This window comes from Choloepus didactylus, chromosome 1 (genome assembly GCF_015220235.1).
Source record: "Choloepus didactylus isolate mChoDid1 chromosome 1, mChoDid1.pri, whole genome shotgun sequence".
Classification (NCBI taxonomy): domain Eukaryota; kingdom Metazoa; phylum Chordata; class Mammalia; order Pilosa; family Megalonychidae; genus Choloepus; species Choloepus didactylus.
Genome location: NC_051307.1, coordinates 10,240,779 through 10,259,655, shown reverse-complemented (window position 1 = coordinate 10,259,655; position 18,877 = coordinate 10,240,779). Strand labels below are relative to the sequence as shown.

The 18,877-nt window shown below is 35.3% G+C and overlaps 1 protein-coding gene across 1 annotated transcript in view; it reads left to right on the top strand.

Annotated features, from left to right (window-relative positions):
• DYRK1A (dual specificity tyrosine phosphorylation regulated kinase 1A) overlaps positions 1-18,877 on the top strand; it is a 180,562-nt gene that overhangs the window by 137,162 nt on the left and 24,523 nt on the right. The window contains 6 exon segments of the mRNA XM_037831589.1: positions 865-1,061; positions 7,676-7,795; positions 9,761-9,949; positions 13,759-13,906; positions 17,554-17,814; positions 17,817-17,839. Coding sequence (XP_037687517.1) covers positions 865-1,061; positions 7,676-7,795; positions 9,761-9,949; positions 13,759-13,906; positions 17,554-17,814; positions 17,817-17,839 — 938 coding nt within the window.

Here is an 18,877-nt window from a genome sequence, read left to right as displayed (position 1 = left end):
CTCTAGATTTGGAGTTTGTTGATCAGGGTTTTAAGCTTCCCCTTTTGGCTTCAGTTTACACTTAAACTTTGGTTGAATTTAAGAAGAAAGGTAATTAAAAAAAAATTTGAACAAACAATTAGCTTTTATTAGTCAGCTACCAGTTCCTTTTATGGACAAGGTTACTTTTCCATTTCTACTGTGGATATATGATCATGGTCCTAGCCTACCAGAGGGATAGTTATTAACCGTTCTTTCTTGTGGCAAGCTTTACAGGGCTATAGAGTGTTGTAACAGGGGGTTCTCTTGAGACGTATTGACTGTGCTGGACGGGTCCAGGAGAATCTAGTGTCCTGTGAATTTGTTTCCATGTATTGTATGCTCAAACTTTGGTTACCTGGGTCAGTGGAGAGCCCCATTAGCACAAAGCATTTGCCTGATTTGAGGGACCAGAGCTATTGATTGTCATAGAGCTGGAAGGTGGGCGAATCACCATCTCAGCTATGTTCGTTTTAGTGGGTTTGTGAGAGACTACGCCACTGGAGAAGCCTCTCTCAAGAATTCAAAGATTATTTATATAACTTATTTTATGGTTCTCAATTGAAGAAAATTTTATATGTGAAAATAAGTATATTAAAAGTTATTCCTGTCACATTACAAAATAATTTACGTAAGATTTTCTCATAAACAAATTAATACTCATTTTAATTGCTATGTATATGTTATACCATTTAACATACAATATGTGTTGACATATTCCTGTTTGTAGTTCTAGAGGTTTTAATATTATTGAATATCCTAAAGTCCTTATTTAAATAGCTATCAAATGATATAAATATCAGGATATAAGTACTTCCTAAATAGTCACTTATTATTTTCTCATAGGAGGAGAGACTTCAGCATGCAAACCTTCATCTGTTCGGCTTGCACCGTCATTTTCATTCCATGCTGCTGGCCTTCAGATGGCTGGACAGATGCCCCATTCACATCAGTACAGTGACCGTCGCCAGCCAAACATAAGTGACCAACAGGTTTCTGCCTTATCTTATTCTGACCAGATTCAGCAACCTCTAACTAACCAGGTAAGTTGATGATGTATCAGAAGTGATTGTGGGAATGGTAATTTCTTCTTAAAATTTTGGAATATTAAATAGGCAAAATGCTTTAATTATTTTCTCTATTATATGTTACATGGAATTCTGGATTGGTAAAACATGTTAAAAAGTTTGCATTAAAAAGTTAATTTTGTTTATTTAGTTTTTATTTTGCGTTTTTTAAAAAGCAGCACACATAAACATAAGCATTCTGCGTTTCTGAAGTAGAGAGGCCAGTGGTTATTTTTAAAGACTATTAGATAAATAAAGGAACTTAAAAAGCTTATCTTTATAGAATGGTGGTTAAGTAGAACAACGTAAGTTATAGGAAATCAAGTCAGATTCTATTACAGCAAACTTACAGAGCTGTAAGCTTATAGATTTTATGCTGTTAAAACTAGAGTACACATTGGTAAAAATAAATACAAAACCTCTTAAAATTCAAAAGAAAATGCATGCAAATTAATCATTTGCGTATTCATTCATTCTAATATTCAGACCAGAGATTCAGTGATTTTCCATAAGATGGATGGTGTAAGGCGAGTACATGCAGAAAACTTTTTACATACGTACATGTGTGTGTGTATGTGTACATATATATATACACACATACACACACAAACACACATGTGTGAATTTTTAATATCTTCTTGAATACACTGTACCTACTAAATTGATTTTTGGTTTAGAGGAAATTTTTCTAACTAAGTTGTAGTTGTAAGGTAAAGTTTCTTTCACCGTTGGTATTGGACATGTGAGGAGCACTAAAAATGCCTGCCCTTTGATCTACTTTAGGAATTTGGTTTGCCACTGTTTTATTTAGGTCTTTTAATGTATCAGGTGATAGTCAAAAACTTGAAAAATAGAAAAGCATTTCTTAGGCTGGATTATTTGTGTGAAGGAATTGAGTTTTCTCTAATTCAATAATACACAGTTTTAATGAGCAATTGGCTACAGCTGAGTAAACATCTATTAGGGGACACCCTTGTATGAGTCATAATAAGATTTTTTTTTTTTAATCTTCATTTTATTGAGATATATTCACATACCACGCAGTCATACAAAACAAATCATACTTTCGATTGTTTACAGTACCATTACATAGTGGTACATTCATCACCCAAATCAATCCCTGACACCTTCATTAGCACACACACAAAAATAACAAGAATAATAATTAGAGTGAAAAAGAGCAATTGAAGTAAAAAAGAACACTGGGTACCTTTGTCTGTTTCCTTCCCCTGTTTTTCTACTCATCCATCCATAAACTAGACAAAGTGGAGTGTGGTCCTTATGGCTTTCCCAATCCCATTGTCACCCCTCATAAGCTACATTTTTATACAACTGTCTTTGAGATTCATGGGTTCTGGGTTGTAGTTTGATAGTTTCAGGTATCCACCACCAGCTACCCCAATTCTTTAGAACCTAAAAAGGGTTGTCTAAAGTGTGCGTAAGAGTGCCCACCAGAGTGACCTCTCGGCTCCTTTTGGAATCTCTCTGCCACTGAAGCTTATTTCATTTCCTTTCACATCCCCCTTTTGGTCAAGAAGATGTTCTCCTGTCCCACGATGCCGGGTCTACATTCCTCCCCGGGAGTCATATTCCACGTTGCCAGGGAGATTCACTCCCCTGGGTGTCTGATCCCACGTAGTGGGGAGGGCAGTGACATAATAAGATTTTACCACTACTTAGCTGACATTACATTTATAAAGTGCTTCAAAGTTAAATAAAGTGACTCTTGAAATTTGTTTTTATGCAGTGAATTAATTGAGGAATTTAGTTCTGTGTTTGAGATTTGGAGCAGTCGGTCAGAATGTTCACCAAGTTTCAAAATATTTAATTGCATGCCAGAAGAAAATCCTCTGGACATCCCATAAATGATGACATAATGATACATTCGCGTTGCACTTTTATGAAGCAGCGCATGTTTGGATTCATTTTCCCACTTGTTCAAAAGCAGCCTATCAGGGAGGATGCTATTTTTATGTATCTTTTACAGCTGAAGGGACCCATCTCCCATTTGTGGCTTCTCTAAGTGTGTAAGCAGTGACTCTGGGTTCCAACCCATGCTTCTCTTCTAGGTACAGAGCTCTTTCAGTTCTAATGCCTAGCATCTTCGAAGGGCTAGGAAACAATCCAGTCTTTTAAAATTATTTTTATGGTTATATTATTTTAGTAGGTAATTTAGCTAGCAGAATTTCCCCTATTTTCAGATACAACTAGCATCTTATTTTTCTGTGAATCGTTATAAATTAAGAGAAATTTCACTTGGTATTTCCATTTTAAACTGTAAAATGTTTTAAAAGTTTCACATGATGTCAAGTGACTGCCTTTTAATTAATAATATTCAGCCAAATATTTCTGCCCAAACCCAGAAATTTCTGAACCTAAGAAGGCAGCCTTATGAGAAGATACATCTTTCTTACAATTGAAGTGTGAAGCACTAAAACTGAGTGCCAGTCATGGGTGCCAGGCCTGGGCTCAAGATCTGGTTGTAGGACTTGAATCAGGTCACAGGGACCCTGCTTATCTGTTCCTTTCATGAATAATGGGAACCTTAGCCTAGCTTCCCATCCCTACCCCGTAAAGTACCGTCTGGTTCTTAACTCTGTAGTTTCATTATTTGATTTCCATTATTTCTTGTTAATCATCCTATCAGTGTCTTTACATAAAGCTTATTGTACAAGTAAATTAAAATAAGCTAATTTAAAACATTTTATTCTGGTAATTAATATTTCTTATATGGGTGTTGAGTTTGGTACAAGTTTAAAAACAGTCTTGTTCAAATTCATAAATTTAGGAAATGAGAGAAATTTAGTAAAAGTAAGTGTGAAAAAAATAAGATTCAAGTTTGGAATGTTCTTCAACAAAACCAGTCCTTTGAATATGTGTTTATATGTTGTTCAGCTTTATCAATATCTGTCAAAATAGCAAGAAAGACAGAATATAATGATCCTAATTCTCCACTGTATAAAAATATAAAGGCAAATATAAATAACATAGGTATTATTAAACTAGAAAAAAATTTTCGAATAAGGTCCTGGAGCTTATACTTTGGGATCTTTTCAGAAAAAGAAATTATTGGTTGTAGCTCTTGTAACTGATCTAAACAAGGCGTGCAAACTACTGCTCTTCTTTCATTCTGTGATCAATGTGAACAGAAAGAGCAGGAGATGTGCGCGGTGGGAGCGTGGCCCTTTCTCGCTCCCAGAGCCTGTCAGTTGGGAGCATCTCGTCACCTCTGCAGTGAGGGTGCAGTGCCATGGGGCTAGCCACCTGCCAGTTGGTGAGCTCCTTGGCCCTCTGAACACTCAGCTCTAGAAGGGAGCTTTAACTTTGCTATATGTCCTCCAGAAAGTAGGGAAAGCATCAAATGCTTAGGGCTGGCCTTGAGCCTTAGGAGAGATTTTAACTGGTTGTTTGGAAAAGTTGTTTTCTAATTCAGGATCTATACTTACGTCAGCACAATGTTGAAAAACAGAAAATTTGGTAAACTAGCATGAAATCACAACGAAAGTCAGCAAAGGGGGTGTTATTTTCTTTGTAGAAATTACTTTGTTCTTTCCTTATATTTTGAACACCTTCTCTGTGCAAAGGCACTTATCTGAAGCACTGAAATACACTTTAAAGGGCAGTTATGGGGACACAAAATTCATCTGTTTTATAAATCTGAAATAGAACTTTCTCTTGCCAGAAGTATGTAGGAAGAGTAAGAATTAGCTGATTGATTTGGCCTTGCTGGCACAGTTTTACCAGTTGTGGAAAAGGTTAGCGATATTTTGAGATGTATCAAGCATACAGCACACACTCAGTTGAGTGCAGAAATTTGATGTGGTTATTCAAGGTCATGTATGCACTGTACGTTTAAGCTTGTCTTTTTGGTTGTGGGACTTTGATGTTTTGAGTGAACGTAATTACTCCTGGAAAAATGTCACTGATTCCTTTTCCAGATGTTTAAAATACATGGAATTATAAATGGTCAAGTTAAAAAAAAAACACGTTCATGGATTTTTACATAACTCATTTTAATGAACAACGTGCTTATTTTATTGGTATTTATTATGCATGCTTTGTTGCCCAACAAATAGCCTAAAAATGACTCAACCAAGAGGTTAGAATAGAGGCTTACAAATGTTAGGGAACTCATGCTATGGTGTTGTGGCTAAGAGCATGGGGTTTGGTGTGCGACTGCCTCAGTTTTCATCAGTGTTCTTCCCTGGCTCTAGAACCTTGGTCATGTTATGTAACACGGGGGTCTCAGATTTATCATTTAGTAAAATGGTAACAGAAATACAGTACGTATCTCATGAAGTGGTGGAGAGAATTATATGAGAGACGTACATACATGAATGCTAGAAACATAATGGTCAGTAAATACTTGCTGCTATTGTTATTTTATTAATACTTAAGTTACTCAGTTCTACCAGTAGTTAAACTTTCTATCAACTTATGGTGGGAATAAAACATTTCATTGATGCAGATTTGTAAAACCTCACATTGAAGCTGTGCCCCACCAGTCCAAGAAGGGGCTTGCTGAGCAAATTACCTGCATGAAAGCAATGCTGGGGTTTGGGGAAAAAGAAAAAACATGCTAAGGGAAACCTCTTTCATTATTTTAAATGCTTATAGCATCCATTCACAAGAAAAGAATTGACGTACTTATTACTGATAGTGTCTATTCATTAAATTAAGCCCCAAGGCATAGTATAAGAATAATATTCAATGAATTTAGCTCTACTACTGTTTATATTTAGAAAAATAAAAAGTATCTATTTGGAAAATAGTAAATAATTCAGATTTTTTTTATTAATTTATTAATTCCAGCTATCTTTTCAGACATATAGTTATAATCAGTGAGGTTTTCTTTTTTCCTAGATTATATTTGGAACTTTATGAAGGAAAGGATTATGAAGGGTATTGTTAACTTAATCCATTAGTCAGTGAATTTACCACCAGGATAACAATTTCTTAGTGTTTCAAACTTCATGCAGTGAAAAGTAATTTTAGTATTAGTTGAAGAGAAAGTGTACTTAGGAGAATGCTGTAATACTTAAACTGCATCTTTTCAGACCACATGAATGATGGCTGTTTCCTGTTGTCTCCTTTCTTATTTGTTAATGTGGGTTAGGTTAGTAATTATATCTAGACTCCACACATTTCTTTGTAAGCTTGGTATAATTTGTTTACCATCTCCCTGCTCCCTCAAATTGATCAGGGTCTTTCTGGCTCAGTAAATTTTAGTGGCATCATTGTTTAAAGAGGAAGCCAGGAATACAAGGATAGGATAGTGGTAATGACTCTAGTACCATGATGCAATTAATGGGTTTTAAGGAACTGTTGATTGCAGGAAGCCCCACTGGGAACCCCTTTATTGAAATATGACACTTGGTGGTAGAATGATCCTCTACATCGGTCCAGAGTCATTGACATGTTAGTTGTAGCATTCCCAGATATATGTATAGAGGATGCATCTGCATCTGCTCTGTCGTCACTGCAGCACAAACAGTCTAGCAGGAAGCTTGTAGTTGAACCCCTCACTACCTATTGGATATTGAGAGAGGCATAATTTTGTATTGGGGGTAGGGGGTTGGAGGAGTATTGTTGAAATGAATTTTTCAAAGAAATATACATAAGCTTTTAGATGTCCTTTGAAACTTGGTACTCATAAGTAGGGTTATCAACATTGGGCATTCATTTGTTTATACAACAAATATTTATTGAGTGCCTACAATGTGCCACATGCTGTTTTATGTTGAGGAAATAATAATGGTGAACGAGATAGTCCCTGCGCTGGTGGAGTGTGCACTGTAATGGAAGGTGAGATTAAAAAAATGAAACAAACAACTAAATAAGTGAATATATAGTGTGTTGGGTGGTGACAAGTGCTCTGGAGAATAATAAAGCAGAGAAAGGGGAATAGGGTTGGAGAAGGTAAGGTGGGGATGTCATTGACCGTGGATGACATGTTTCCCTTGTGTTAAGCAAATGAGTACAGATTTCAGCCTTGTTTCATAAAGGGCGAATACTTGTCAGAGGGCAGGGCATGGTGTTGTAGCTAAACTTCAGGACTGAAGTGTTGGAGGGAATAAAGGCTATGCTGCCATCCTGCTTCTTGGTACCAGCTGGTTCTTGAAATCCAGTCTTAGGATGCGGAAAGTTGCCTGTGTTTGCTGGGTATGTCTCTACTTGCCTGATATAAACCAGACCAAGTTATAGGAATATATTCAGAAGACATTTTTCTGTAGGTTACTTAATGATGGAGATGCTCTTTTGGGCAGCATATGGTGTCTCTCCTGGATCAGGGGCATGCCTATAATCCCACTGTTTAATTTGGGGGGGCCAACTAGATTGAAGCCTTGGGCAGCTGGGCATATTGTCTTCTAATTTCATTTGCCTGTTCCACTGGTTGTATTCATTGGAATCCAGATGAAAGAGATAATTTTGAGAGGGAATATGTAATCTTCTGATGTATATGTCTTCTTCTTGCATTAAAAAAAAATAATTTTATATATATACACACACACATACACACCAAGTTACAGGAGAGGGAATTTATACCAATGCAGTATAGTTAAAGTGCTAGTGTTTTCTGTCTATTTAAGGTGATGCCTGATATTGTCATGTTACAGAGGCGGATGCCCCAAACCTTCCGTGATCCAGCAACTGCTCCCCTGAGAAAACTTTCTGTTGACTTGATCAAAACATATAAGCATATTAATGAGGTAAGATTATCAGTTTGCTATAGCATCATCTATCTTGCTGTAGTTCAAGAAAAAAAAATTACTTTGTGACTTATTTAAACCTTGTAAACTTGTTTTTATTCCTAATGATTGTAATGTTGATTAGTGTTATGAAGACTCTGTAAGTTAATGGTTTATAGATAATGTATTTACAACTTAGTGAAAGAAAGAGGATGCATTTCCAAGGACTGCAAGAAAAAATAAAGATAATTGAGGAATAACTTCCCTTTATTTCACAGTTGTATATAATATGACCAGGATATCGTTTCCATAATAATTGTTTCTCAAAAAAAGAAAGAGGGGAGGGGAGTTATGGTACTATAAAAGCATGTTAGAATTTTACTTAAATTTTTATTTACCTATTTCTACCTTTGCCATGGATGATAGATAGGAAGCTCTGAGACACACTTACTGCCCAATTATAGTCATTTGGCCTAGTTTATTTGATCCATGTTTTTGTGGTTTTAAATTACCTTTTAAATTTTGTGTGTTCTTTTATGTTTACCTTTCATTGTAAAATATCTGAAAGGCTTTTTGGTTGATAAGCAGGATAAAAAGACACAGACATCACTCAGAGTTAACTTGTCTTATATCTTGGTTCTTTGCAAACGAAAATTATTTTTTTCTGGTGTCTTGGACTTAATTGTCATGTGCTCTGTCCTCAACTCTAGCTCAATAATTGTTAAATGAACTTTTCTGGAGGAGCAGAAGTGCTCGGTTTTCTTTCTTCTTCCAATGGGAATTATATCCTTTCACATTAAAACTTATCTTCTACCAGCTTTAGAGTCATTCAGCTACAAAGATGTTCTTTTGTACATATAGATTTTACAGCAGTTTGATGCTGTTGAATGCCAGTATTATGTTACTGGGCAATGTGGCAAGATGAAATTGGAAAGGACTAAATGAGGAACATTTCAGAGTTGGATTTTGTACACATTAGTGTATTTAAAAAAAGATTTACCAAACTGGCTTTTGACTATATGAAAATTTCTGATACATTGTTGTTAACAGTAGATTTGTTGAAGCTTGTTTTTAAATGTCTTGCCACCTTGTAAACTAGTTTTTCTGATGTTATTCTATGCAGTGTAATTTATAATTTCCTCAAAGTTAGTTATCACTTACTAAGACTGTTGCTTAGTCTACCTGTTATTTTCAACTAGTCTTAGAACCTATTTTATAAGAAAACAGGTACAAGAAAAATAACTTGGTCTGTGATATGGCCTTGGGAGTGGGGGAGATTTGGGGGTATGACTTTTTCATTCATCTTTACATGATCATAGATTTAATAACTGGGCACGTCTCAGAGAGCCTTTTTATTTTAGCAAAATATCAGTTCATATACATTTAAACTTTCAGTTTTAAAATCATTTTTGCCTTAAAATCAAATATAAACTTGGGATGATGGAAAGGGGGCATGATGGAACCCTCTTAGGTGGAAGGGGGAAGATGTTTTCTGTTTCTTGTTTGGCATGCTGATTACATTGGTGTATATACATTTGTCCAGATCCCTCATATTGTACTGTTAAGATAAGATCTGTACCACCTCAATGTATATAAATTATACCTTGATCTAAGAAAATAAACATAAACTGGGCCTCTAACATAAACTGGTACTCTTGAACTAAATACTTTGGACCAGTCACTTAATTTTTCTGGTCCAGTCTTTCTAGCTATAAAAGGAATGGATTATCTCTCATCCCTTTTCAAAAGTAACTACAGTTGAATTTGATTGTAGACACTTCTAAATTTCTTGAGTTATATTAATGCTATTTTCATATATCAAATATCAACTATAGAACATTCTCTATTTCCTTTTTCATATTTGGTACCAAAAGGTAAAATTTCATCAATTTCCTATTTGTTTCATATATAATCTTGATATATATCTCTGCCCCAAATAGTGATTTAAATTCCACAGTTAAAACAAACAATATATTCTCATTTCAGGTATACTATGCAAAAAAGAAGCGAAGACATCAACAGGGCCAGGGAGACGATTCTAGTCATAAGAAGGAGCGGAAGGTTTACAATGATGGTTATGATGATGATAACTATGATTATATTGTAAAAAACGGGGAAAAGTGGATGGATCGTTACGAAATTGACTCCTTGATAGGCAAAGGTTCCTTTGGACAGGTAATTTAATGGGAGATGTTGAATTTTGTTAATTAGAAAGATCTTCTTAGTGAATCATGTTGTTTCTCCTTTAACATTTGTAAACAGATCTGAACAATGACTGTGTAAGTACTTGGATTATCATAATTCTCTAAAGATGGTAAAACTGAATGAGCTATAAAAACTCCATTAGACTCTTCTCTTGACTTTCTTTCACTGGCTACTATCTCCTTTTTACTAATGACTAAGTGGTTGCTTTTAATCATCTAATAGATGTTACTGCCTCTTTCATATGCACTTTATAGAAGCCTATGAATTATTTCCTTCAAAGAGAAAACAATATTCTTTTCACCTGGTGTAGCAGGTGCCCTCATCACATTTTTTGGAGGCTTCCGAGCCTGGGCTATGCCTCTTGGTGGGCAGACGGCCTCCAGGATTTTCGCTTCCCAGTCCTCACAGTACCAGCATTGCTAATACTGTGATTGGGCTGATTTCAATGGAAAGGATCAGCCAGGCAGCTTCTGTCGGGAAGGAACTCCAATAGGCCTGTTTTTTTCCTCATGGTTCTAGCCTCTTCTCTCCACCCACAACTCTATATTCTCATACTCCCCCCATCCCCAGCCCCAATAAAAAGCATGAAAGCCTAAAAACATTTGCCTCATGTGCATCATTTGCACCCCAGACCAAGAGGTATCAGTCCTTTTTCCTTGTGCTTTTAGGAAGCTTTTTTTCTTACTTGTGGGTCTCCCAGCTGTTACCACTTGATAAATCCTTCTCTTTTAAAGGATGGCAGATCTTACTTTTGTTTGAGGTCTGATTTACTCTTAATTCCAGTCTCCTTGCCTTGCAGCCCTTATGCAGTGCATTCAGTTATTAACCTGCAATCCAAATACTTTTGACTTTTGAGGATAGAGTGCAGCTCAAAGTGACTGTTTTGGACTGCCTTGTTTTTATTTTTGTTTAAACTGTGGAACCTGCATGGTCTTACTAATAATCTATTCCTCCCCTAAGAAAAGCGGATTTGGTCCTTTTCAACCGTGAGGAAAATCATCACATTATCAAGCAGTCTAATAGTGCTTAGGAGAATAAATAATACGATGAATCTATTAGCAACCACAGTCTAAACCCAGAAGAGTCTAAGCTGTTAAACATGTAAGGAAATACATGTTAGAAGACTTCTGTAACTTCATTGTGGCTCTACCTGACCTGGATTTCTGTATAATGTATCATACCTGCTTTCTGATAATTTGAAGGAATTTTGGTAATTTATACATAATTCAGAGACTTTTATATTCCTTGATTTATAACCTCTTTTTCATCTCAGTCATTAGTTTCTCAGTGGTTTGGAAACCTCTCTCTGAAGGTATTCCTATTTTGTCATAAGTAGCTTCTGCTTCTAGTCTATCAGAGCCTCTGAAGAAAAAGCATTTCTGAGGCCCAGCTCTAAACTAAGGCTGGATCACTCTAGATTTAGGAATTGCTTATCTCTTTCTTGAAAATTACATCAACATTTAGGCAGTTGCTCCCAGTAAGACATTTTTTTCTAACTTTGTGATCTCCACTATGAAAATGTGAACATGCACCCTACTCTGTAAACTTAGCTGTCCCCAATACTCAGTCTTTATGCTTGTAGCTGTGTTTTTCTCTTCCCCTTCATTTTCTCATACTCTTAATTCCTAAGAGCAGGTGAGCATAGCAAACCTGTTGAAATATAGTCCTATTTGATATCAATTCCATTCCACCAGGTCAAAATGATACTTCCCTCTTAGGCTGAAGTGTTGTGCAGTTTCCATGTCAGATTCAGGGCTTGTCACTCACAAGGATGATGTCTTCCACATTGACTTGGCAGGTTGGTCAAACTTTCTCTAAATTCTGTACCAGGTACTTGTCAAATAAGGGATTCCTTTATTGCTTTAGCCAATAACTGTCAATCCTGATTGCACATTAAATTCCTGGGGAGGCTTAAAAAAAAGTACTGATTCTTCGGCCCCAAACTTATTAAATCAGAATCTCTGCATTGGTATTCCCCATTGAATGTGTACTTCACGATTTAAAACCGTTGCTTTAGCATTTAGCTGGTTAACTATTGGCTAAGTCTGTAAACAGTTGGGTCCTGGTTAGTGGCCTTTGTCCTGGAGACCATTGGATCAGGGCATTGACTGTCAAAACCACTTGGTCAGAGAGTATCTTTTAGAATTGGGTTGAAACCAGGGATGGAGGATTTTTCATTGCAAATTTGATTTCATCTGAATTATGTGTATCATTTGCAGTATATTTAGCCTTGACTAATACAGATCTTGGAACATGCATTGCATTCTCTTTTTCTAACCCAGAAATTCTCAGCCTATACATTGGAATCACTTAGAATTCCACCTCCACCCCTAGAATGGAAGTTCCCTAATTCCCAGACATTTTTGAATGTGTTAGAAAATTTGTCTAAAACCTATTCAGACTATATTAATATTATAAATTTAACTTGTAATTAATCACATATAGTGGTTGTTTCTGTTTAGTAGGGATAGAGTTTTCTTTTATCTAGGTATTGATTCCCTAATTTGTATGTAAATCTTTTTTTTTCTTTTTTTTTTTTTCTTTTGAAATAAATTTAAAGTTATAGGAACAGTTGCAAAAACAATACTAACCCCATACACAGAATTCCATCATACCCTGATCCCCCTCCCCCGATAGCCCAATCCACCAACTTTAACATGCTGTCACATCGCTATTTCTTTCCCTCCCTCCCTCCCTCCCTATCTATCATCCATCATCTGTTGCTCTGTCTTTTGAACATATGAGAGCTAGCTGCACACACCCTTGAACAAACACTGTAATTTACATATACGCTTCCCATGAATAAGAACATTCTTTTATGCAATCCCATTAAGCGCAGCTAAGTAGTACAAGAGATTCAACAATGATACAAAGCTTACATTCTGTATTTCCTTTTCCTTATGTCTCAACTGTGTCCCTTTGAGCCTCCTGTCCTCCATCCTCCAATCCCATCCAGGCTCATCCTTGGCATTCACTTGTCTTTTTTTTTCCTCAATTGTGGAAACATATATACAGCCTAAATCTTCCCATTCCACCCCCTCCGTAGCCTTCCATTAGTGGGATTAATCACATTTAGAATGTTGTAATGCTCTTTCCCACCATCCCTTACTAGAAATTTCCCTTCACCTCAAACAGCAACCCTACACTCATTTCTTAACTCTCCATTGCCCCTTCCCCCATTTCTCTTAACCCTAATTTGTATGTAAATCTTTGTTAATAATGAGAGGTGTGTATAATGATTTGTTTTTCTTAGCAATGACTCTCATTTTAAAACAAAGCTATTAAAATCCCCTAATTAAAACATTTAACTAATATTGTGAACTTAGTCCTGGGAATTTATATGTGTATTTTTTTAACTTTAAACTAATTCCTCTTTTATATACTTACATTTTTATCTATGAAAATCTAATTTAAAATTAGAAAGTTATCTGAATTTCTGAGAAGAATTAGAAACTTAAATATTTCACATGCCTACTTGGGATTTAAGCCAGTTTTTGTTTCTGAAGGAGACAAACAGTAGCTCTAATTTTGATAAGTTATCTGTTTCATGGGTATTTAGAAATACTGTAAGGATGCAAAAGGAAATTCGATTCAGAAAATTCACTTAGAATTATTTTTTAGTGAATAGATGATACATTGAATTGAGTCAGGGAAAGGATATCTTCTAATTAAGAAAGTCAGAAAAATGATAGGGAAATTTATAAAGTGAAGTAAAAACTGTTTTGAAATTGTTAATAATGAAAGCAAAAGAAAAATTTTCATCTTTTTTCTTCTTTTAGGTTGTAAAGGCATATGATCGTGTGGAGCAAGAATGGGTTGCCATTAAAATAATAAAGAACAAGAAGGCTTTTCTGAATCAAGCCCAGATAGAAGTGCGACTTCTTGAGCTTATGAACAAACATGACACTGAAATGAAATACTACATAGGTAAACAGACAGAGCAGTGTACCCCAACCCAGACTGGAAGATAGAGTTAATCAATTTTTTATATAAAAAAATGTTGATTTTGTCTTAAAGTGATTGATTAAAATTCGGACTGTTTATTCTGTTTTGAGAACATAGATTTATGTAGGTTACTTGATTTGGCAGTAATATTCTAAATCTTTTGGAATGTGCATTCCAGGTGGGGTACAATATAGGAAGAAAATAAGAATAGTGTCATTATTTGCAACTTACAAGTGCTACTCTTTTGCTTTAATGATGCACTTTTATCCAGAGGGATGTCTTTTTAGTAACTTCAGCCATTTCTGATATAGCTCAGAAATTAGAAGTAAGCTTGTTCTTAATGATTACAGGAACCAGGTTTAAGTGTCTGAGCCAAGATCTCAGGCTCCTCTCCAGGCTGTCAGTTTGGCAGCATTAGAAGCTGTTAGATTTATTACAACAGAAAATAAGATAATAGCCACCATTTATTGAGCTCCTACCATAATCCTTGTGCTATTCTTCCATCATCTGTTATAATCATAGCAGTTCCATAACAAAGATGGTAGAATCCTTCTTTTACAGGTGATTTATACAAGCAGGGTTCTGGAACTAGGGTCTGATCTTGAGTCTGTCCAACTCCAAAGCCCATGCTTGTTTTATTGTCATATGGTCTTCCTTCTGAAAACAAAAGAGAAGCTTGAAGAATTAGGAAAATGCAGAAGTCTAGTGCCATGGCTGGCATTTATATGTGTAAAACATCTTCTAACTATATACCGTACATAATTCTATTTTTAATCAAATCAAAGATGCCAGTGATTGCAATATACCATGATTTTATGTACCACAGAGACAAAAAATTGCTGCCAAGTATAATTGTAAGATATCATCAATTTTAAGATACAGGCCTTAGAATCAACATGTTACGGAAACTCCTGTAGGCATGGAAGACAGTTTTACCATTGGAGTTACCTGTCCTGTAGGCATGGAAGACAGTTTTACCATTGGAGTTACCTGTCCTTTTGGAGCTATATCTGCTGGTGCCAATTTGCAAAGATTTCTTATTGTCCTCCCATGAGCATCTCCATATAGAACTTGTCTTCTCACCCTTACTTGTTGCTACCTTTTTCTACCACTAATATTACCAATGTCTTTGTCAAGGGCACTATAATAAAAGCAGACTTCCTGCTTTAAAAAAAATGAATAATTTTCCTTTCTTCATTTATTTTCTTTAGATAACTGATAGAATCCCTAGTAATAATGTTTTTATCTTAAAACCTTTTTTGATCACACTCACTGAAATGCTGCTATTCACTGTCAGTTATAATATAAGGTGAGCCAGTTTCACACAGCGGTTGTAGAAGCACAAGAAGATCCTTCTAAGGATGCTTGACCTTTAAAGTGGTCTCTGAGCATGCCTCCCTCCATTTTCCTTCCCACTCTCATGTTGTGTTTTGAGTGTTTGCTTAAGTGGCAGAGAAAATGTTTATAATATTATTAGTGTAACATTTTAGTTCTGCCTTACTGAGAGAAAATACTGCTGGCCTGTCATAAGTACTCAATAAATGTTAGCCATTATTATGTAGAACTGACTGGCTATCAGTTTTGTTTTGAATTAACTGACTTTAGCAGTCACTTTATTAATTGCATTAGATGTTATAGACATTATTTTGGATGGGTTTTTGTCCCCCAGCGCCCCCCCCCCAAGTTAAATTTATCTAGGAAGATGGTAAATGTACAGTGTCTCAAGAGACTAAGGTGCTATTTTGAAAATAAAAAGGAGGAGGGGCTATAGAATTAGACATAGCCATGTCAGTTAATATCTTAAATTTAAGGTGTGTGAAAGTCATTTTGCTCTTTAATGATGTAAATAATTTATTGTAAACTGATCAAGTGATATCATTTATTCTGATAGAATTTTATAGTCTAATTGAAAATCTTTGAGCTTAAAAAAAAAAAAAACCTGGTTGGAAATCTATAATTAACTACTTAGTTTTACCATATGACATGATTTCTCAACTGAATTTTTTGGTACCTACCATGGTCTCGTTAAAAGAAAATTCAGTTTAGGTCTAGAACAAAGTCTTGCCAGCCCTCCATTCTCTTCAAAGTCCAGTTAAAGAGATGGAACAAATATGCTATGCTTGCGCTTTCTTTGACAAGATCTTCAGTGTTCAGCACATGGCAGTTACTGTGTAAATGAACAATGAATCTGTATGGTCAGGTGAAACTGAATGGATTGCACTTCCATTGGAAGAACATTCTAATTATCAAGCTCCATAAAGGGTTTTTCATAATCACATCAGAATTCTGACATCAGTTTTTATTCCTTTCATGGCTACTGCTTAACTAGGAGATTGAAGCCCATATATGGGCCATGTCTGTGGGATGTCTAACATCATACGGAGCTATTTACATTTTTGGCTTTAAACCTATTGACTGGCAATGATTAAGGACATATTATACATTCTTATATAACTTTTAAGGGCTCTTTTTGTTATTTATTTGTTTGGTCAGGTAGTACTATAGATTCCAGTATAGCTGTGTGGTATTTTTATTGCGTTTGCTTATCCTAACTTCAGATAATACGTATCTCAATGTCTAATTATGCTATCAGGACTGCATAATGTAGCTGCTGCCTTCAGAGACCAGATAGCAAATTTTGTCATCAGTATTCCCAATATTTCTGTAGGGAAGCCCCTGTTTTTATGATACTAGAAACAGGCTAAAATGAAGGCAGCCTTGACAAACGGTGGTTTTCTGTCAAGCCTTTTGAGCTGCTCTTTACCATATTTAATGGCCTTATTTGATGTGAAGTCAGTGTTGATAGTTACAGCACAATATTTAAAGCAATTTAATGCATATTAAGCTAACAGTGAAATTAACAGTGGTAGCAAGTAATGAATTCTTTTTCCTGTTCCTAAGCCTAACTTGTTGTTTCTTCTTGTGATTGAGCTTCATTTTGAAGTTTTCCCAAAGCCCCAGTCTTGCACAAGCTTACCCTCGTATCACTTTGATGAACAGAATCCAAGGCCTTGATTATGAACTCAAATGATTTACAAAGCAGGATTTTCAAACATTTGCTGTATTTGCCTTTTTAAAAAAAGCATTTTCTTCCTTTGACAATTACTGTAGTTAGAGAAAGTAACTGGTGAAATCCAAGGCTCCACAAAACAGATTGCATATACACACTGTCCCTTCCTGGGGAGGGTTGCCAAGAACAGCAGTGTTTCAAACTCATGGTCCCGGTAGGTGGAGCTTAGATGAAGGAAGTTGTGAGGTAGGACTCTGAGGATAAAAAAATGCTTTTGTTCATAAACGAAGATAAATTGCTGAGGTTTCACCACCATTACTGTGTTCAACTTGCTACTCGTGTTTTCCGACCTTAGTTTTTTCTAAAAAAACCAAGGTATTTGAGGGTACTTCTTATACCTCTTACCTACCGACACTACACCTGTTGAATTCAGAAGAGCAATTTTTATCTTTTTAACTGATTAAAGAATGTGCTATTACTGAAAAATGTTCCAAACTCTGACTTGATTTTCACTGTACATTTGACATTGTGTAATAGATTGTTTGTGAATGTATGATCATTACATTCATTATTATTATATATAATTTAAATTTAATATGAACCTTTTTTCCCCTTTCAGTGCATTTGAAACGCCACTTCATGTTTCGAAACCATCTTTGTTTAGTTTTTGAAATGCTGTCCTACAATCTTTATGACTTGTTGAGGAACACCAATTTTCGAGGTGTCTCTTTGAACCTAACACGAAAGTTTGCACAACAGATGTGCACTGCACTGCTTTTCCTTGCGACTCCAGAACTTAGTATCATTCACTGTGACCTAAAACCTGAGAATATCCTTCTTTGTAACCCCAAACGCAGTGCAATCAAGATCGTTGACTTTGGCATTCTTGTCAATTAGGGCAGAGGGTAAGTATTATTTCCTGACTCGTGAATTAAAATAAAACTCAGAAAAAATTTTAATAGTGTTATTAATAATGTGTATACAGTTTAGAGGTATAGCAGTGTGGTTATTGATCTTTAAAACGTAGATACTTGAATCACCTTTAATGTCAATTTTGGGGAAATACTTTTAAAGTTGTAAATAGCAATTCTTTGAATTAAAAGCTGTAGATTATTCAAAGGGGTTATATAAAAATTATGTGTATGCTAAAAGACTAAGACTAGGAGATGAGCGAATTCATTAGGCAATTTGTAGCTGTATTTTCCAAACAGAGGTTTCAATATAAGTTTTGGGAGGCTCCAAAAATTTTAATACTTTAAAGTATTTCTCTAAAGACAGATCAAGATACATATTTTTTCTTCAAAAATTGATGGGTAAAAAATCCAGGTAATTTTGCAGTAGAATGGTAATATACTATAGAAATTACACAGTTCGTAGACAAATTTGTTTTGATAAATAAGCTTAAATCAGTTTTTTTGCCACTACTTTAGAATTTATGTAAGTTCTGACATGTGTCAAACCAATTTTATTCAGACTCCGCCAGAAAAAGCCATGTCAGTAGCAGTAAATAGTTTAAGCTTAGCTGATTTAGGAAAGCAAATTTTTCCTACCATTCTTTTTTGCATTACGATAGTGCTTTTTGTCTAAACAATAGAAATTTTAAGTTGTCCTCTTGAAAGGAATTATAATCAATATTTAATAATATTTTATTCATTATAGCACTCTCTTTACTTGAAAATGTTGAAACTGCATTTCTTTAAAAAAAATTCTAACATTCAGTTGTTACTATTTCATTTTGGCTTTTTCCTTGTTTTTCCAAATGACTGAGATTTCCTTGGCCTGTCCAACTTTTTTCCAGGTTTTAAATACAACTGATTAATCATGTCAGCAGAATTGTCTTTGTTATTTTCTGCAAGTTATCGTATGGTAAAGATGCTATATAAGATGTGAAAATATATTTTTTTTTTAAAGAGAAAGAATAGAAAGCAAAGTTTATACTTTAA